This window comes from Tachyglossus aculeatus, chromosome X1 (assembly GCF_015852505.1).
Source record: "Tachyglossus aculeatus isolate mTacAcu1 chromosome X1, mTacAcu1.pri, whole genome shotgun sequence".
NCBI classification, from domain to species: Eukaryota; Metazoa; Chordata; class Mammalia; order Monotremata; family Tachyglossidae; genus Tachyglossus; species Tachyglossus aculeatus.
In genome coordinates this window covers 43,822,151-43,843,951 of record NC_052101.1, presented here as the reverse complement: position 1 = coordinate 43,843,951, position 21,801 = coordinate 43,822,151, and the positions used below count along the sequence as shown (strand labels likewise).

Here is a 21,801-nt window from a genome sequence, read left to right as displayed (position 1 = left end):
ATCGCAGTTAATAAGTACCATAACAGTAAGCGATCAATAAGTACCACTGATTGATTGATTTGGGTAATGAGATTGGGAGCATCAACAACCTCTTTCCGTTGTTTCTGCAGTCCATTGGACATGTTATGGGGTGGCAATGCAGCTTCAGTGCAATTGAATCCCTACACTGCCTTTGATGCTCTGAATATCCTCAGATGGGAAAGACACTCCCAGTGACTCTCTCTTTCTATTTACTTCTGGTACAAGGAGAGGGTGGAGCACAAGAAAATCAGAGTAGAAACTTTTCAGACAGTAATGTCAATCAATAGGATAATAGTGAAAGCGAGAGTAGAATCTGTTACTGGGAGAACGGTTGGACTGTTCTAGGCTTAATCACAATAGTAACATGTACCCTGTTCTTCCTCTTTTTTCCTAGATCTCTCTTCAGCCAAGCGGAAATTTGCTGATTCTCTAAATGAGTTTAAATTCCAGTGCATAGGCGATGCAGAAACAGATGATGAGATCTGCATAGGTAAGTTGAGAGGCTGCACTGAAAGGAAAAGGAGACCAGTGATTTGGGCCGCTTCAGTTTCAGGGGCTCCTTTTGGGGGCTTTTTCTTGTGGGAATTAGGGAGTCTGTGAGTTTTCCTGGTAGATCCTGCCTGGGGATGGCCTGAGAGGCCTGGCTTGAGCCCCAGGAGTGCAGACCTCTCCCAGCCGAGTCCTAAGAGGTCCAGAATTAAGTCTAGTTTGGGGCAGGGCTGCCTGCGTATGCCACTTGGTTTCACAGTTCAGACCATGTTGCCCCATTCCTCAAGAACCTCCAGTGGTTGCCCTTCCAACACCTCATCGCACAGGAGGTCCTTACCAGTGGCTTTAAGGCACTCAATCACCTTGCCCCTCCCACCTTATCTTACTGCTCTGCTATTACAACCCAACCCTCACACTTCACCCCTCTAATGCCAACCGACTCACTGGACCTTGATCTCGTCTATCTCGCCGCCAACCTCTCGCGCACATCCTATCTCTGACCTGGAGCGCGCTCCCTCCTATCCGACAGTTACTCTCAGCACCTTTAAAGCCTTATTGAAGGCATATCTCCTTCAAGAGGCTTTCTCTGACTGAGCCCTCATTTCCTCTTCTCCCACTCCCTTCTTCATCACCCTTGCACTTGGAATTGCTCCCTTTATTTACTCCTCTTTCAGCCCCACAGCACTTATATACATATCCATAAGTTATTTACATTAATGCCTGCCTCCCCCTCTGGACTGTAAAATCGTTGTGGCAGGGAACATGTCTCCCAACCCTGTTATGTTAGGTCATTCATTCATTCAGTCATATTTATTGAGCGCTTACTGTGTGCAGAGCAGTGTTCTAAGCACTTGGGGAGAGTACACTATAACAGTAAACAGACACATTCCCAGCCCACAGTGAGTTAACATTGTAGAGCGGGAGGCAGACATTAATATAAAATAAATGACAGATATGGACATAAATTCTTTGGGGCTGAGAGGGGGGATGAATTAAGGTCAAGTCAGGGCAACACAAAAGGGAGTGGGAGAGGAGGAAAGGAGGACTTACACAAGGCCTCTAGGAGGAGATGTGCCTTTTGATAAGGCTTAGAAAGGGAAGATAGTAATTGCACTCTCCCAAGTGCTTAGTACAGTGCTCTGCACACAGTAAGTCCTCAATAAAAACAGTTGATTGATTGAATGGTAGAGATGCCTGGGTCCGGGAAGACCATCCCAGCTCCCCATGTTTTCTGGAAGCTATTCATTTTTTCTGGAAGCTATTCATTTATTCATAGTCAGTCAGTCAGTCGTATTTATTGAGCCCTTACTGTGTGCAGTAAGCACTATACTAACTGCTTGGAAAACCCCTCTCCTAATTAGGGGAGGCCTGAAGGTGAAGTACAGTACATGGGCCACCGTATGTGGTCTAGCTGAGTAGTGCTCTCTGACGCAGCCTTTGGCCTGTCTTGTGGTGGGGGTGGCCCACTCCATTGTTTTGGGCTTCCTGCTGGCAGGCCAGGGCTATGTGGAATTGTGGACTTTAACACAGCCACACATGTCTGATATACCGGGCAGGTGCAATATTCAGGAATCCCTGCACACATGCAGTGCAAAACTCATGAAGATAATAAGGACGGTATCTATTAAGCACTTACTCTGTGCCAGAGACTGTATTAAGTGCTGGGGTGGATACAAGCTAATCAGGTTGGACATAGTCTCTGTCCCACACGAGGGCTCACAGTCTCAAGCCCCATTTTACAGGTGAGGTAACTGAGTCCTAGAGAAGTGAAGTGACTTGCCCAAGGTCACACAGTAGACAGGTAGCAGAGCCAGGAACAGAACCCATGACCCTCTGACTCCCAGGCCCATGCTCTGTCCACTAATGCTTTGTATAGACGTATAGACCCAACAGACATCAAGCTTGAGTTGACCCCTGAATTTCAGCAAATACCCAGCCTCTAATCGATCTCGTCTGTTGGCTGACCTCCCGCCCACGTCCTGCCTCTGGCCTGGATTGCCCTCCCTCCTCATGTCCTATAGACAGTTAGTCTCCCCTCCGTTCAGAGCCTTATTAAATGCACATTTCCTCCAAGAGGCCTTCCCTGACTAAGCCTTTTTTTCCTTTTTTTCAACTCCCTTCTGCATTGCCCTGACTTACTCCTTTTATTCATCCTCCCACCCAGACCCGCAGCACTTATGTACATATCTGTAATTTATTTATATTGATGTCGGTCTCCCCATCTAGACTATAAGCTTGTTGTGGACAAGGACTGTATTGGTTATATTGTTATATTGTACTCTCCCAAGTGCTTATTAGAGTGTTGTGCACACAGTAAGAGCTCAATAAATACAGTTGACTGACTGATTGACTCTAATTCCTGGCACGAAATCCTACCACCAGCAGAAGGAACTTTATGGATAGGGAGTCAGGCCTCCATTTCCAGCTCAACCCCCGTCTCTCCATCTTTACCACCCCAAAACTTCTGGGTCATATATCTTCCTCTTTCTTCCTTGTTCTAGGTGAGGGTTTTTGTTAACAGTTTCCCATGGGCATTTAGGAGCCCAGTAATGACTTCTGGTGACTCTCACCTTTTTCTTCAGTTAATGCTTAGTCCTTTCTCTTTCCCCTGGGGCACAGATATTTCCACCTCAACATTTAACAATTCCATGAAAGGGAATCTGAGGAAATTACAGTGACTGAAGAAGGAAAGGAAATAGAAAACTCCCAGTACAGTCCATCAGGGAAGATATGAGAACTGTGTGAGACTAAAACCATGTGGAAAAATCCTCAAATATTTTGTAGTTGCACACCAATTACTTCCGCCTCCTGCCCTCAGCCCTTGGGGACATTCAGTAGTGAGCACAGGAAAGCCTAGGGGTTACAATCCTATTTCCTGCATAAATGATTTTTGGTCTAGGCTGTCAAATGAGAAGGAGTAGGAAGGGACCCCAGGGTTACAGTCTGCCCTCGCTCCACTTTTTGGGAAACACCATCTCTGAAGGAAAAGCCGAAGTTCCCGGCAACAACTGAAGTTGCCTCTGGGGATGTGGGGTGAGGAGATCAAATCGTGGGCAGAGTATCTGTGAACTCCCAAGCAGAACTGTGCATTCTGTTGGGCTCCCAACCATGCTGAAACCACACTCAAGAGCACAGGGCCACTATCCCCTGGGGCCTCCCAAATCTTGCTGTTTATCCAGCTCCACCCTTTCTTTGAAGGAGCCCTTCCCCAGCCACAAGATAGTAAAAGATCAAAAGTCAATTCCCAGTGTCACTGGTGGTTGCTGGATTTTCACAAAATAGAAGCCTTGGGGAGGAACTGACTTTTGATGTCTTAGAAGGATCATGGTGAGGAGCAACATGGTGTAGTGGATAGAGCACGGGCCTGGGAGTCAGAAGGTCAGGGGTTCTAATTCTGTCTCGGCAACTTGTTTGCTGTGTCACCTTGGGTGAGTCACTTACCTTCTCTGTGCCTCAGTTACCTCATCTGTAAAATGAGGATTGAGCCCGGGAGTCCCATGTGGGACAGGGACTGTGTCCAACCCAATTTGCTTGTATTCAAACCAGCAGTTAGTACAGTGCCTGGCACATAGTAAGCACTTAACAAATACCACAATTACTATTATTATTATCAAAGGGCTTGGCAGTACCTGAGGTTGGATACCCTTGGGGTGAAATGACCATAAGCACTTGATTACCCTTGGGGCTAGGAGAGGAGGGATATAAAAAAAAACCCAGTTTGGCTCTCCTCCTGCACTAACTGTATTGGATTTCTCTTTTCCAGCAAAGTCTCTGCAAGAATTTGCCACTGTCCTCAGGAATCTGGAAGATGAGCGGTTAAGGATGGTATGTCTGGCAGAGCCCTGAGCCCTGGGTGACCTCTTTGTTGGGTGGTAATGGAATCTTTCACAGCAGGACATGGGCCGTCTGGCCTAATGGAAAGCGTAAGGACCTGGGAGTCAGAGGACCTGGGTTCTAATTCAAACTCTGCCACATGCTTACTGCGTGACCTCCTCACTTCATTGCGTCACTTCACTTCTCTGTGCCTCAGTTCTGTTCTACAATGTGAGTCCGTTGTTGGGTAGGGACCGCCTCTATATGTTCCTGATTTGTACTTCCCAAGCGCTTAGTACAGTGCTCTGTGCACAGTAAGCACTCAATAAATACGATTGAATGAGTGAGTGAATGAACAAGCTTACACCTGGTGGCCAACTTGGGGGTGGTGGTGGGCAATGGGGCTGAGTATTTTCTTCCTCCCTCCAGAAGCTTTCCCCAGTCTGGTCAGGGTGGTCGGAGGGCCCGGTGACTGCCTCTGACCTAGGCAAGGGTTGTTTTTTCAGCGAATGGTATTCCTCCAGGAAGGGCAAAAGTACCCAGGCCCCTGAGCTAAGGCAGGAATCCTGTTTCTCCTGCCTGAACTGAGGTCTCCCAGGTGGTTCTGTGCCAGAGCAGCCAGACCTGCAGAGAGCACAGAGCCATGGGTGTGCCTGGGCCCTGGGGGTTCCAAGGGAAGGGAGGTAATGTCCCCCGGCTGGGGCAGAGTCTTGGCAGAGTGGCCTGGGGTGGGTTGGGGAGGGAGCAATACCAGTGAGGTATGCTCCAACTCGACTTCACATGGAAAGAGTATTCCTCCCTCACAGGGAGGTTGTGAAGGTTGAAATAAACTAATAAATGTGAGAGCGCTTTAGTCATAAAAGTGCTATATAATACCAAGGTTTGGGAAGCAGTGTGGCCTAGTGGATAGAGCATGGGTCTGAGAGTCAGAAGTACTTGGGTTCTAATCCTGGCTCTGCCACTTGTCTGCTGCATTGATTTTATTTGTACATATTTATTCTATTTATTTTATTTTGTTAATATGTTTTGTTTTGTTCTCTGTCTCCCCCTTCTAGACTGTGAGCCCACTGTTGGGTAGGGACCGTCTCTATATGTTGCCAACTTGTACTTCCCAAGCGCTCAGTACAGTGCTCTGCACACAGTAAGTGCTCAATAAATACGATTGAACGAATGAATGAATGACCTTGGGCAAGTCACTTAATTTTTCTGGGCCTCAGTTACCTCATCTGTAAAATGGGGAGTAAGACTGTAAGCCCCTTGTGGGCAGGGACTATGTCCAACCTGATTAATTTGCATCTACCCCAGCACTTAGAACAGTGCTTGACACATAGTAAGTGCTTAACAAATACTATTATTATTATTATCGTCATTATTTTTGTTATCATTATTATCCACTGGGTTAAGGTTATTTGGGCTTTCACTTTCAGTGTTTGTGAGCCAGGTGCAGGAGTTACTGGAAATATCTGATGGCTTTGGTCCTTCCTTGGTCATGTAACCCTGCTTATTCTTTTCTTTTCTCTCCTGTCTTCTAGGGCAGATTAGCCGTGGATTAGGGAGACTTTCCCGCTCTGTGCCTCCGTCCCCACCCCAGTTCGGGGTTGCGGGGCAGGGGTGAGTGGAGGGAACTTACCTCTGCCAGAATCTCCTGCTCCAATTCCAGCATTTCAGCATTGCTGGGCTGCTGAGACTTGTAGTCTCCAGCTTGTGCAGGGACAGGGAGGCAGAGAGGGGAGAGTTTGGCTTGTGACCCGCACCTGGATGACCCGTTTCTTCCAATTTTCTTTTAATGGTACTCATTATGCGCTTACTATTTGCCAGGCACTGTACTAAGCACTGGGGTAGGTACTAGATAATCAGGTTGGACATAGTCCATATCTTACATGGGGCTCATAGTCTCAATCCCCAGTTTTCAGATGAGGGAACCGAGGCCCAGAGAAGTGAAGTGACTTGCTCAAGCTCATACGCAGCAGACAATTGGCAGAGAGGGAATTAGAACCCAGGTCTTTCTGACCCCCAGGCCCGTGATCTAACCATTAGGCCACATTGGATTGGGGAGAATTCCCCCTCCAGGATCTGATGCAACTTCAAAATGACCAACACATGGCCCTATTGCTTTGGTTGGGAAGAGGGCATGTCCTACTGAATGTCATTTTAACTTTGAGCTTTTCAGTGCCATAGGAGTCCAACATCAGGTTATCACCTTGGGGTTACTCTAGGTCAGTGGAGAGGGAGCGGGGTAAGTTTTGTGCAGCATTACCCAAAGGTTTTACAGCAGTAAATGGTGAGGCGGAGAAGCAGCATGGTGTAGTGGATAGACCCTGGGCCTGGGAAAGTCATGGGTTCTAGTCCTGGCTCTGCCACTTGTCTGTTGTTTGACCTTGCGTGAGTCACTTCACTTCTCTAGGCCTCAGTGACCTCATCTGCAATATAGGGATTGAGAGTGTGAGCCCCACGTGGGATAGGGACTGTGTCCAACCCGATTTGCTTGTATCCACCCCAGCGCTTAGTACAGTGCCTCGCACATAGTAAGCAAGTAACAAATTCCTCAATTACTATTAGTGTTATTAGGCAACCTGGGAAGATTTGTGCACACTGAATGTAAGGGCTGTGTTTCATTTGCTGAAGTTAAAATCTGGCTCTACTTTGGAAGAGTTTGCTACCCAGATAATTTTGGGAAACTGCTACCTGATCTGCTGGGTCATACCTTGGACAGAGAGTATAGTCATCCACTTTTTGTTTTTAACTTTTCTTGGGTGATGGTGTCTCTTCATGACTCAAGTGTGTTGAGGCGCTAATGCATCACTGAGAGGTTATCATTTTTTTATTGGCTCTGGCAGGGCTAATTTATTGAACTGAGAGGAAAAAAATAAAGAAGTAAAATGTATTAGACCATTCTCTACTAAATAATAATAATTATAATAATGATGGTATTTGTTAAACACTTTCTATCTGCCAAGCACTATACTAAGCGCTGAAGTAGATACAACAAGATAAGCAGATCAGACACTTCCCCAGTCCTACACAAGCAGTGTCTAGATTGTAGATCTCTCTAGGTTGTGAACTTATTGTGACCAAGAGGCATATTTAGCAACTCGGTTGTCTTGCACTCTTCCAAGCACTTAGTACAGTGCTCTGCACTCATTGAAACCATTGATTGATTGTTGGGGGCTCACAGTCTAGTAATGGGAAAAACAGGTATTTCCATCTCTTTGTACAGATGAGCAAACAGATGCAGAGAGAGTGAGTGACCTGCCCATCACCCAGCAGGGAATTGGCAGATCTGGGACTAGAACTGAAGTCCTGATTCCCAGGCCTGTGTTCCACTTGGCCAGGCTGCCGCTATACCTGCTGTTCAGATCCTCATCTGCTCATTTAAGTTCACGTCAGGGCTAGCCAATGCATCGGGGAAACTGAGGGGAGGGATGGGATGGGTCCCTGCTTGAGTACCGGAGTCCAGGCAAGATGTGTTTACAATTGGGCTGTGCTTTTCTCTCACCAGATTGAGAACGCCAGCGAGGTGCTCATAACCCCACTGGAGAAGTTCCGCAAGGAGCAGATTGGGGCTGCCAAGGTGAGATCTCTGGCAATCAGCTGCTTTTAGTTTCTCCAGCTAGACAGCCTCGCTATAGCTCTAGGCCTGTCTGTAAGCTTTTCCAGCCATTTGCGAGACTGACCTGTTCAAAGGAGGTGGTGCCCTTTTACTACTCCCTTTTCAGGTTCACAGGGTCTGACCTTCTTAGGTACTTGTCCTGGCCATCCCCAGGCCAGTTTGTAAGCCTCTTGAGGCCTTGCCTTATCCGTGCTATGTTATCTCTCCCCAAGGTGTCTAGAACAAGGCATCCTGTAGGTTTTCCAGAAATGTTTATGTTAAGAATTTGGAGTTTGACTCTGTCACCGCGACCCAGCCGAGTTTCCATTTAATTCTAGGGGAGCTTGCATTTCTAACTTTGAGATCGAAGTTTTAGAACGAGTGTCTTCCAACCCCCAGGTGCCCTGGTAGGAGAGGCCCAAAGTAAACTGTCCCAGAATTTCCTTCCCCTAAGGTAAACTAAACCTGCAATTCATTCAGTCATTCAGTTGCATTTATTGAGTGCTTACTGTGTGCAGAGCACTCTACTAAGCGCTTGGGAGAGTACAGCGTAACAATAAACAGACACATTCCATGCCCAAACAGAGTGGTCTCGGGCTAAGATGGGAGAGGGATGGGAAGGGTGTTTTCATTGGCAACAGTAGAACATCTCTACCAACTCTGTTGTACTGTACTGTTTCATATTAATGTCTTTCGAAGGGTGTTTTCATTGGCAACAGTAGAACATCTCTACCAACTCTGTTGTACTGTACTCTTTCATATTAATGCCTTTCTCCCCCTCTATACTGTAAGCTCGTTTTGGGCAGGGAACGTACTGCTAAATCTGTTGTATTCTCCCAAGCACTTAGTATAGTGCTGTGCACATAGTAAGTGCTCAAGAAATACCACTGATTAATTGATCTTCCAAGCAATTAGACTGTAAATTCGGTTTGGTCTGGGACTTGTCTATTAACTCTGTTATCTTGTTTTACTGTACTCTCCAACTGCTTATTACAGTGCTCTGCACACATTAAGTGATCAGTAAATACGATTGGTTAGTTCAGCATTCTACACACAGTAAGCGCTCAACAAATTCCATCTCTCGACTGAAAGAAAGCAGAATTGGGATGCCAGGTTTCCTTAATGCTAAAATAGCAGCTCCTTCAGTTAAGTGAAGGGAAGACCCAAATGAAGCCAATGGCACCATCTGCAGGATTTTAGGAGTATCTGCACTGGGCAGATTGTTTGGGAGGCATCGTTTTCTCTTCCAGCCAAGGCAGAGAGATGGGGGTCTGTGCGCCTCGTAGGAGTGGCAGAAGAAACCCAGAAGGGGAGTAAAGAGCTCACTCCGTCAGGCAGCTGAGATCATTTGCTCTCAAGCAGCAGATATCAGCATGTTTTTCCAAAGAAACTCAGTTACCTGGGAAATGTGAGCTTGCTGAGGTAATTTGGAGAATGGCAGGATTTAGAAGAAAGGAAGCAGAGCGAAGAGGGGGTGAATAGGACTTGATTGAAGCAGCACAGATTTCTTTCCAGCTTCACTCATTCCATGCAGTTAGAGAAGACACAAGCTCCTTGCTGTAGGTTTGGGTTCAAGTACCACAGAGCTGGGTACCCTTCCCTCTCCCCACCCAAACCTTGCTGGTTTCAAAATCCGGCCCAGAGCACACCTGTCGAACTCCATGCATTGGGCTATTCACTGAAGAGTTTAATCTCCCCTGTTGTCAGTCAGTTGTATTCACTGAGTGCTTACTGTGTGCAGAGTACTGTATTAAGTGCTTGGGAAAGTACAATGTAACAATGTAACTGAGCCATTCGCTGTTGTCCCTGCTTCCAATGGGTTTGCAGAGCCAACCAGGCCCATCTTTTGACCTCAGTATTTAAGGGGTATCTCTTGTCCTCCCATAAGTGTTGGTGGTAGGCGGAGACCATTAAAGGCGGTGAGGTAGATGAGCAGACAGTGGATGAGGGGATATTGCTGTGGTAGCTTTTTCTCCCCAGTACCTGATTCCTTCCTTATCAACTCCTGTGATCACCAGCTGTCCAAGAAAGGTACCCTGTGGGCTGATCACAGCTCCCAAGTAGGATTAATACCCAAAAACCAAGACGTTGGGCTCAGGGTTATTCCAGACAGATTGTTGGGAGGATGCAGGTTTTTCTGGGGGTGATTCTCACAGAAACCACCCCCATCCCCAACCCACCAAACGCTTTTGTGCTTCAGCCCTTGTCAGAGCTCTCCTTCCCAGGGAAAGAGCTGATGAAGTATTTCAGGGGACAGGGTGCTCCCTATAATAATAATAATAATAATAATAATGATAATAATAATAATGGCACGTGTTATGCATTTACTATGGACAAAGCACTGTTCTAAGTGCTTGGGGGGATACAAGGTGATCAGGTTGTCCCACGTGGGGCTCACAGTCTTAATCCCCACTTTACAGATGAGGTAACTGAGGCTCAGAAAAGTTGTGACTTGCCCAAAGTCACACAGCTGACAAGTGACGGAGCCGGGATTAGAACTCATGACCTCTGACTCTCAAGCCCAGGCTCTTTCCACGGAGCCAGGCTGCTTCTCTATGCCATCACTCCTTCCCCCTGCTCCCCTCGGTACACATACTCTTATACTATATCTCGAAAATGGGCAGCTGAACCAGCCTTCTTCAATTGGATCAAATGGAAGTGGCCAAGTTCTGTTCTCAGAGGTCTTCCCTCTCTGATGCTTCAATCACAGTTTTCCTCTGCCTTCTGTACCTTGTCTCAGTTGCCATAACAATCTGTTGCTACTTCCAGGAAACAGAAGTCAGAGGCTTCCCGTCAAGCCCCTCAGGGAAGAGGCAGTCCAGAAGCTCCTGATACTAATGGTTCCACCGTTAGGAAGAAGATATTGTTGGTATCCTGGCTTAATTGGTTCACTGTAGCTGGATGTAGGGAGATGGGGAAAGAGCTCAGAATCTACAGTAGAGCAGTTGATATCTCCTGGGCCAGGGATGAGGAGCAGCATAGTCTATTGGAAAGAGCACAGGCCTACGAGTCAGAAGACAAGGGTTCTAATCCCAGGTCCGCCACTTGTCTGCTGTGTGGCCTTGGGCAAGTCACATAACTTCTCTGCGCCTGTTGCCTCATCTGTAAAATGGGGATTGACTCCTCCTCCCTCAGTTTGAGACTGAGGACAGGGACTGTGTCCAACCTGATTCTCTTGATCTACCCCACTCTTAGTACAGTGTCTGGTGCATAATAAGTGCTTAAAAGCACCAATAAAACAGAGAAAAGAAAAAAAAATGACTTTGGAGCATCCAGTTGGGATGGGGCAAGCCCATTGTGGTCAGAACATTTGGGTCAGACAGGAGGACTTGTAGTCTCATTTCTGAGGACCAAGAGTGTTCTGAGAATAATAACAATGGTGTTTTTTAAGTGCTTAATATATGCCAAGCACTGTTCTAAGTGCTGGGGTAGATACAGGGTAATCAGGTTGGAGACAGTCCTGTTCCTACATGGGGCTCACAGTCTTAATCCCCATTTTACGGCAAGGTAACTGAGGCACAGAAAAGTGAAGTAACTTACTCAAGATCACACAGCAGTCAAGTGGCAGACAAATGAGAAGCCGGCTATCTGAATACCTTCCCCTTGTCAGCAGAAAGCAAGCCTGCCTCTAATCCGTTCTCCCCAGGCAGGAGGTGGATGTTGAATTTTGACACTCGGTGCTGGAATACAGAATCCCAAAGTTTGGGGAATTGTAGGTCATATCCCCGTGCCATTCTTAAGGAGAAGCATGGCATAGTGGATAGAGCACGGGCCTGAGTGTCAAAAGGTTATTGGTTCTAATCCTGGCTCCCCCTCTTATTATTATTATTAGTAATAATTAGTAGTATTAGTAGTAATAATAATAATAATAGTATTTGTTAAGCACTTAGTATGTGCCAGGCACTATACTAAGCACTGGGGTAGATACAAGGTAATTGAGTTGGACACAGTCTCTGCCCTATGCTGGGCTCCCAGTCGTAATCCCAATTTTGCAGATGAGGCAACTGAGGCACAGAGAAGTAAAGTGACTGGCCCAAGGTCATATGGCAGATGCATGGCGGAGCCAGGATGAGAACCCAGGTTCTTATGATTCCTAGGCCCATGCTCTCTCCACTAGACCACGCTGCCTCCCACTTGTCTGCTATGTGGCCTTGTGCAGGTCACTTCACTTCTCTGTGCCTCAGTTACCTCATCTGTAAAATGGGGATTGAGACTGTAAACCCCATGTGGGACAGGGACTGTGTCCAACCTAATTTACCTGTATCCACCCAAACACTCAATACATGCCTTGCACATAGTAGGTGCTTAACAAATACCACAGTTTTATTATAATTTTCCCCAACAGTCAGTCAGTCAGTGGTATTTGAGCTCTCACTGTGTGCAGAGCACTGTACTAAGTGCTTGGGAGAGTACACGAGAACAAGCTTGGTAGACACTTTTCCAGCCCACAAGAAGCTTACAATTTAGCGAGGAAAACAGACATTAAAATGAATTACGAATATATGCGTAGGAGCTATGTGACTGAAGTTGGGGTGAATAGCAAGTGCTTAAAGGGCACAGATTCCCAAGTGTAGAGGCACTGCAGAAGGGAGTTGGTACAGGGGAAATGAGGGCTTAGTTGGGGAAGACCTCTTGGAGGAGATGGGATTTTAGTAAGGCTTTGAAGGTAGGGAGAGTAATGGTCTATCATATATGAAGCTGGGGGAGTTCCAGGCCAGAGAGAAAACATTAGTAAGGAATAGGCAGTGAGATACGTTCATTCAGTGAGTCATTTATTGGGTGCTTACTGTGTGCAGAGCACTATACTAAGTGTTAGGGAGAGTACAATATAACAATAAATAGACACATTCCTTGCCCACAATGAGCTTACTGTCTAGAGGGATGAAATCGAGGTTCCAAGAGTAGATTGGTGTTAGAGGAAGAGAGTATGTGGGCTAGATTATAGTAGGAAATTAGCAAGGTGAAGTAGGAAGGGGTGAGCTGATTCAGTGCTTTAAAGCTGATGGTAAGGAGTTTCTGTCTGATGCATAGGTTGGTGAGCATCCACTGGAGGTTCTTGAGGAGTGGGGAAACATGGTCTGAACAATTTTGTAAAAAAAAAAAAAAAAAAAGAAAGAAAGAAAAAAATCCTAGCAGTGAGTGAAGTAAGGACCAGAGTAGGGAGAGACAGGAGGCAGGAAGCATTCAGCTCTGTTGGGAGAAATTTGGAGGAAACAAGAATTGGCAAGGTGGCTGACCTGCCACATACTTGTGGAGAGACTGTGAGCCCATTGTTGGGTAGGGACTGTCTCTATATGTTGCCACCTTGTACTTCCCAAGCGCTTAGTACAGTGCTCTGCACACAGGAAGTGCTCAATAAATGCGATTGAATGAATGGAGAGGCCCTGCTATTAGGCAAGGCAAGGGATTTCTTTGGTCAAGTACTCTGATCTCCAGCCAGTGCAGAACCAAAGCAACTGGAAGGCGTTTTCTCCTACGCAGTGTGTGGCCCCGTGGTTGTACTTTAAGGTCTTGCTGTCCAGGGGGTGAAGTTCTTGGTGTGGCTTAGACTTTTGTTTAGATTTTAAAGGTTTCCCAGTCAATCATTTGCAAATTGTTACTGGAAAATTATTATCATTATGAAGACACTGAGTGTGAATGTGTATTGCATAAGAGAGAGGTGCAACCCCTGTCACATTGCTGAGCTGTGAAGAAGTTGTATTCTCAACCTAAGAGGAATTCCCCAATTTGATTCCCCCTTTTCTGTGCCATCTGGAGGCTGCCTGTTATCCGCTGCCTCCTCCTTCCTCTGCCATATCCTGAGAGTTCTTTACTGACTCTCTGCAGGGTTGGGGAGAAGAACATTCACAGTAGGGTTTTTCCATATTTCTACCTTTAGTCTTCATTATGTTGTAAGTGGAGCCTGCCTCTTGCTCCAGGCACAAAGGTACTTCCTCCCTAGGCTACTCATTTAACCAGAGAAGAGGTAACTTGACTCTGTGGACCACTCCCTCCTCCTTGAAGCACTATCAATCTTTGTTGTTTTTTTGTTTTTATTTTTTAATGGTATTTGTTAAGTGCTTACTATGTGCCAGGCACTGTATTACGTGCTGGGGTAGATACACACCAACAATGTTGGACACAGTCCCTGTCTCTCTTGGGGCTCACAGTCTTAATCCCCATTTGCCAGATGAGGTAACTGAGCCACAGAAAAGTGAAGTGAGTTGCTCAAGGTCACACAGCAGACAAGTGGCAGTCTGGCCTGGTAACAATAATAATAATAATGGCATTTATTAAGCGCTTACTATGTGTAAAGCACTGTTCTAATCTCTGGGGTGGTGACAAGGTGATGATCAGATTGTCCCATGGGGGGCTCACAGTCTTAATCCCCATTTTACAGATGAGGTAACTGAAACACAGAGAAGTTAAATGACAATTAACTGACAGTTGACAACTGACAGCTGACAGTTGGCTGAGCCGGGATTTGAACCCATGACCTCTGACTCAAAAGCCCGGGCTCCTTCCACTGAGCCATGACCTATCTAACCACCAGGCCCACAACGTAGAAGGCATCAAACCTAGGGCTGTGTGATGACATCCTTGCAAGGCTAAAAGCCACAGTCCCTGTAGAGGCAAAAGGGAGGTGAGCAAAGTCTCGGTTTGGTGCGCATGCCCAGCCATGTTGGCCAGGCCCACCAGCCGTTAGTGTAGGCTGTAGACTCCCTCTCTAGATTGTAAGCTCACTGTGAGCAGGGAGTACTCGCCCAAGCTCTTAGTACAGTGCACTGCACACAATAAGTGCTCAATAAATGTGAATGTCTGTCTGGTCTTCCTCTGGGAGGGGGAGGTGTGGAAGGCATTATTGAGAGCAGGAGTTAGAAAGACCCCTCACTGTAACCAAACAAATTCCCTGCCCACAACAAGATTAGAGTCTAGAGGGGAAGACAGACATTAATATAAATAAATCGTTTATAGTATAAAACTTAAAGACACATATATAAGGGCTTTGGGGATGAGGGAGGGTGAATATCAAGTTCCCAAGTTCACAGATTTAAGTGTATGGAGGATGCCGAAGAGAGGTGAAGGAGGCGTGGAGGGGAGAAAGGACTTAACTGGGGAAGGTCTCTAGAGGAGATGTAACCTTTAAAGATGGTGAGAAAAGTGGGTCTGGTGTATGTGGAGCAGGAGGGAGCTCCAGGCTAGGGAGAGGGTGTGGGAAAGGGAGTAAGACTGTGAACCCTATGTGGGACAGGGACTGTGTCCAACCCAATTATCTTGTAATAATAATAATCAATAATAATAATAATTGTGGTATTTGTTAAGCACTTACTATGTGCCAGCCGTATAGGGGTAGATACATAGTGGCTGGCACATAGTAAGGTACTGGTAAGTAAGTAAGCACTTGGCACATAGTAAACACTTAACAGATACCGTTAAAAAAAGGTGCAGAATAAATATAATTGACTAAAAGCTAAAGATCATTCCATTTACATGTGGAGAAAATACTTGTTACCTCAGTTCAGATTCTATGTTCAAATCAGTAAATGCTTTTCTGATATTCGGCACCTTTATTTTAAAAATGGCCTAACATAAATTAATAGTTCTCATATAGGGGAGTTTGGGGTATATTCTGTCACATAAAATGACAGTTTTATATACAACACCCCTAAGCTGCAATCAAGAGTATTGATAATAATAATAATGGTATTTGTTAAGTGCTCACTATGTGCCAAGCAGTGTTCTGAGTACTGGGGTAGATACAAGGTAATCAGGTTGGACACAGTCCCTGTCCTACGTTGGGTTCACAATCTCAGTTCCCATTTTACAGATAAGGCAACTGAGGTACAGAGAAGTGAAGCGGCTTGCCCTAGGTCACACAGCAGACAAGTGGCAAAGCCAGGAGTAGAACCCATGACCTTTTGACTCCCAGGCCCATCCTCTATTCACTACCCCATGCTGATGTTCTGTCTCCCCACAACCATTGGGACACTGGGGAAAAGGAAAACAGCTATTGCCTATAATGCTTCTGGGCATGTAAATATATTTGTTATTGCACCCCACCCCCTCAACCCAGATACACACACATATGTGTGCGTGACTAGTGTGACTGTTAAAATTGATGTATTATCAACTTATTTTTATCTTCTTTCTCATGACGATGCTACTGGCAGTGCCTGGGGACACTTTTCTTGCCCCCTCTGTCAAAATTTTCTTGCAGCTTCTGCCCTGAGAGCCATCTCCCTCATCTTCTAGACTGTGAGCCCACTGTTGGGTAGGGACTGTCTCTACATGTTGCCAACTTGTACTTCCCAAGCACTTAGTACAGTGCTCTGCACACAGTAAGCATTCAATAAATACGATTGAATCTCCATATCAGTCCTTCAGTGCTATTTATTAAGGGCTCACTGTATGCAAGTGTACTGAGCACTTTGGAGAGTACAGTACTAAAGAGTTGGTAGACACGATTCCTGTTTTCAAGGAGTTTACAGTCTAATGGACGAGACAGATATTAAAATACATTCAGATAGGGGAAGGAGAAGAATATAAGGATAAGAACATAAGAACTATGGGGATGGGGCTCATTCATTCACTCAGTCCTATTTATTGAGTGCTTTTGGTATGCAGAGCACTGTACTAAGCATTTGGGAGAGCACTATAAATGTGCTTAAGGATGATATGGGGGTGAGGAAAGAAAGTGCATAGGAAACACAGAAGTGAGTGTGAATAGTTGGGTAAATGAGGGCTTAGGGGAATCCTCTTGAAGAAAGTGTGATTTAAATAGGGTTTTGAAGGTTGGGAAGGTAGTCTGATTTGAAGAGGGAGGAAAGTCAAAGCCAGCGAGAATATTGGCAAGGATTAATTGCCCCCAAAACAAATTGTGCAGACTGGGTTGCAGTGGGAAATTAGCAAGGTTAAGTAGGAAGAGGAGAGCTGATCCAGTGCCTTAAAGTAGTATCTATTTGATGTAGAGATGGATTCCTTCAGTCATATTTATTGAGTGCTTACTGTGTGCAGAGCATTGTACTAAGCACTTGGATAGATGGGCAACCATTGGAGGTTTTTGAGATGTGGGGAGATGTAAACTGATTAATTGTTATATGCCAAAATGATCTTTTCTTCTGTGCTTTCTCCTCACTGCCCCAGCTATGTAATCATTTGATGATTTTGGTTTCCCCATGGCATTATTTTAACCGTGCATCTGACTGATGCCTGTATAAATTGACCATCAAATCGTATTACATATGAATCTCACTAATGCATCCAAGTATTATCCAGTAGCAATTCTTCGAAGAGTTCAAAAACAAGTTCAGATGTCACTAGCATCACCTTGGCCTGAACATTGTAGATACAAGTCATGATTTAAAGAAGACTTTTCTGTTAGAGATTGAAGGGTTTGTCATGCCAGTTAGTCATAAGCACTTAAAAATACCACACATATAATAATGTTGGTATTTGTTAAGCGCTTACTATGTGCAAAGCACTGTTCTCAGCGCTGGGGAGGTTACAAGGTGATCAGGTTGTCGCATGGGGGGCTCACAGTCTTAATCCCCATTTTACAGATGAGGTAACTAAGGCACAGAGAAGTCAAGTGACTTGCCCAAAGTCACACAGCTGACAACTGGCAGAGCCGGGATTTGAACCCATGACCTCTGACTCCAAAGCCCGGGCTCTTTCCACTGAGCCACGAAAGGATCTAGTGACTCACTAGATCATAGACCACATAATTGGAGCACAAGGATAATGCCAGCAATCTCAATTGTGTTGCCAGGATTTTACATCAACAAGTAGTCCTCAGCTGTGAAACAGTGAATGGACTCATGCCTTATTATAAATATGATGCATAAGACTATATAGGAAAACAGTTGCTCAATAATATACTGAAGCAGAGCCAGAATAACAGAACAAAGAATTCTGGTCAACAGACAAGATCCTCTGCTGTTTGATAAACTTAATAAAACAGTGAAGCGTATTGGAACACTTCTCCTTAAGAGAACAGAACCGCCAAGAACAAAAACAGAGAAGTTAGATAAGTATGCATGTCTGGTCAAAGAACTAAATAAATATGGAGCTTGAAGTACAGCAAAGAAAAGCCAATTGTTGTCTTGGCAACTGCTGCTGTTCCACATACACTAACTAAACATCCTAAGGAACTGGGAACTCATAATCTGTTGACTTGAATTCAGATGGTGTGAAATCTGTCAAAACCAGATTTTTTATTTGAACCATAAATGATTACACTGGCTTGCCTTCTATAACATAGTAATTGCATTCCTCAAACTCCCATTTGTGAGCCATTATTTCAGTGGAAAGTAGGGAGTTCTGCAGAAGTTTACTTAAAAACAATTGAAATAGTACATAGCTTCTGTCATACGGGTTGCAATTCAGTGGCATCGTGGAAAACAAGCAGTCTGCTTAGACTTACGTTTTCTCTGACACTTTATCTGTAGTTTATTATCTCCGCACAGAGAACCAGATTCTTCCATTTGTGACTGCTTGAAGTTTGATTTTTAGTAAACAGTGAAGTTTAAAGTTACAAATGGATTTCCTGAGCAACACTAATGAGTTATCTATAATGTTGCTTTGCAATTCTATGATTCTGATTAAAGGGAGCTTAACGGAGTATTTTATTGTGGAGCCTTATCAGCTGTAGCAATTTCAAAACTGCATTATTCTGTCTTCCCTTGTCTATCAATCGGTTGTATTTAATGAGTGCTTACTGTGTGCAGAGCACTGAACTAAGCACTTAGGAGAGTACCAACACAACAGTATAACAGACACATTCCTGTCCCACAATGAGCTTACAGATTATAGCAGGAGAGAGACATTAATATAAATTAATAAATATGGATATGTATTTAAGTGCTGTGGGGCTGGATGGGAATGAATAAAGGGAGCAAGTTAGGGTAATACAGGAGGGAGTGGAAGAAAAGAAAATGAGGGCTCAGTCAAGGAAGGCCTCTTGGTGGAAATGTGCCTTCAATAAGTCTTTGAAGGTGGGGAGAATAATTGTCTGTCGGATATGAAACGAGCGGGTGTTCCAGACCAGAGGCAGGACATTGGGAAGCAGTCAGTGGTGAGATAGATGAGATCGAGGTACAGCGAGTATGTAGGCATTAGCGTCGTGAAGTGTGCTGGTTGGGTTGCAGTAGGAGAGGATCGAAGTGAAGTAGGAGGGAGTAAGGTGAATGAGTGCTTTAAAGCTGATGTTGAGGCACTTCTGTTTGCAGATATGGATGGGCAACCACTGGAAGTTCTTGTGGAGTGGGAAAACATGGTCTTGAATGTTTTTGTAGAAAAAGGGCCCAGGCAGCAGAGTGAAGTATGGACCGGAGCGGGGAAAGACAGGAGGCAGGGAGGTCAGCATGGAGGGTAATACAGTAATGAAGGTGGGATAGGATAAGTGCTTGGAGTAACGTGGTGGATTTTGGATGGAGAGGAAAGAGTGAATTTTAGCGATGCTGTAAAGGTTGAACCAACAGGATTTAATGATAGATTGAATATGTGGGTTGAATGAGAGAGTTTGGACTCAGGAAGGAGATGTTACAGGCTTGTGAGACAGAAAGGTTGGTGGTACTGTGTACTGTGATGGGAAACTCAGGCGAAAGATAGGGTTTGGGTGGAAAGATAAGGCAAGAGATGTCATGAAGGCAGAAATAAATAGACTGTAAAGAGGGAGAGAGATCAGGACTGTGTTCTCTTCACATTTCCCCTTAAAACACTGCACTTTGGAGTGCCAGTGACTACATGGCTAATCTGCATGGTATTCTGATGTATAAAGACCATATGTATATGAAAAGTTAAAAACATAATGCTATTTTTTCCCCTAAGATGGACTCCATTTTTCTTTTATTTGCACTAGTTTTACAGACAAACCTAAAGACACCTCCCAGCTCCAAATTGAAAATGGGGCATGCTTCTGTCAGTATTCCCGCAAGACTATGTTGGAGAAAACTAATTCTCTTGTCTTATTTTGGATTTGTGAATGGGGGCATGATAAGATACCTGTTGAAATGAGGACATTACATTGAAATGGGGTCTGATTGGAACTTTGAGGTCCCTGTGGTAATGTGCAGCAGTGTTTCCCAAACTAGGGATCTTGGAGTTCAGGTCCTGGTGCTTGCCCTTTCTGGGTGAGGAGATCGAGGGAAGGACCAAGGGAAAGTGGGGGAAAGGGAGATCTTGGGGAAATAGGCCCCTAAATAATACTTCTAATCTTTGACAGGATGCCAAGAAGAAGTATGACAAGGAGACCGAGAAATATTGTGGTGTTTTGGAGAAACACCTGAATTTGTCTTCCAAAAAGAAGGAAGCCCAGCTTCATGAGGTAAGGAGTGTCTTTGGTGTTTTGACTGTGCTTTTAACTCCAAGGTTGTGTTCTGAGCTGATCTGTCAAGGGCAGCATGGAATTTTCCTGTCCGAATAGTCCTTTTATAATGTTTGTGTGTGTGTGTGTGTGTGTGTGTGTGCTCTGCCACTTGTCTGCTGTGTGACCGTGGGCAAGTCATTTAACTTCTCTGTGCCTGAGTTCCCTCATCTATAAAATGGGGATTAAGACTGAGCCCCATGTGGGATAGGGAGTGTCCAACCCAATCATATTCTGGTGGCTTAACACCTGTCCACATGTTTTGTTTTGTTTTGTCTGTCTCCCCCTGTGAGCCCGCTCTTGAGTAGGGTCCATCTCTATATGTTGCCAATTTGTACTTCCCAAGCGCTTAGTACAGAGCTCTGCACACAGTAAGCTCTCAATAAGTATGATTGAATGAATAAATGAATATTATATTGACCCCAGTGCTTACTACAGTGCCTGGCATGTAGTAAATGCATAACAAATACCATTATTATTATTATTATTATTATTATTATTATCTTTTTATTGCCTTTAAAATGGCATGAGGAAACAGCACATCATGGCATCAGACTAGGAAAGATGACCTTCAAATGTGAGAACACTTTCTGTAGATGGTTATATGATTCCAACGGTCTGTAATTGGAATGAGGAGCCAAAGAGGCACAGTTGGCTGAGAAGCCTTGAATGTAGAAAGGTTTTGCTGAGTACCACTGCCATCTAGTGACTCTTCTCATTTTTACACACTTTTTACTTGAGAGCAAAATAATAATAATAACAATGGTATTAAGCGCTTACTGTGTGCCAAGCTCTGAGGTGGATACAAGGTAATCAGGTTGTCCCACATGGGGCTCACAGTCTTAATCCCCATTTTACAGATGAGGTAACTGAAGCACAGAGAAGTTAAGTGACTTGCCCAAAGCCACACAGCTGACAATTGGCGGAGCTGGGATTAGAACCCATGGCCTCTTACTCCCAAGCCTGTGCTCTTTCCGCTGAGCCACACTGCTTCTCAAAAGAGGGAGGCCTTTTTATTTAGTCAGTAATATTTGTTGAAATATGTGCAGAACGCTGTACTAAGCGTTTGGGAAAGAGGATAATGAATAATACGTGATACCTGTCCTCAAGGCACCTCCATATCTGTATATATCTGTAATTTCTGGAACTCTCTCCCTCTCCATAAATGCCAGACCAGTAAGTCATATTTATTGTGTTCTTAGTGTGTGCAGAGCACTGTACTAAGCACTTAGGATACTACAGTCCAACAATAAACAGGCATATATCCTGCCTACAACAAGCTTGCAGTCTAGAGGAGGACCTCTACTCTAAAGGGAGAGACCTCCACTCTCTCCCTCTTCAAAGCAGCGTGGCTTAATGGAAAGAGCATGGGCTTTGGAGTCAGAGGTCATGGGTTCAAATCCCCGCTCCACCAATTGTCAGCTCTGTGGCTCTGGGCAAGTCACTTAATAATAATAATAATAATAATAATAATAATAATAATAATAATAATAATATGTGTTAAGCACATACTATGTGCAAAGCACTGTTCTAAGCACTGGGGAGG

General features: G+C 44.9%; 1 protein-coding gene across 2 annotated transcripts in view; it reads left to right on the top strand.

Moving 5' to 3' along the window:
* The window catches only part of ARHGAP26 (Rho GTPase activating protein 26), a 488,708-nt gene that overhangs the window by 127,702 nt on the left and 339,205 nt on the right, over nucleotides 1-21,801 (top strand). For both annotated transcript variants that reach the window (XM_038739982.1, XM_038739983.1), the window contains exons 2-5: nucleotides 416-511; nucleotides 4,274-4,335; nucleotides 7,823-7,894; nucleotides 20,115-20,216. In XM_038739982.1, the coding sequence (XP_038595910.1) occupies nucleotides 416-511; nucleotides 4,274-4,335; nucleotides 7,823-7,894; nucleotides 20,115-20,216 (332 nt within the window). The remainder of the gene's footprint in view (nucleotides 1-415; nucleotides 512-4,273; nucleotides 4,336-7,822; nucleotides 7,895-20,114; nucleotides 20,217-21,801) is intronic.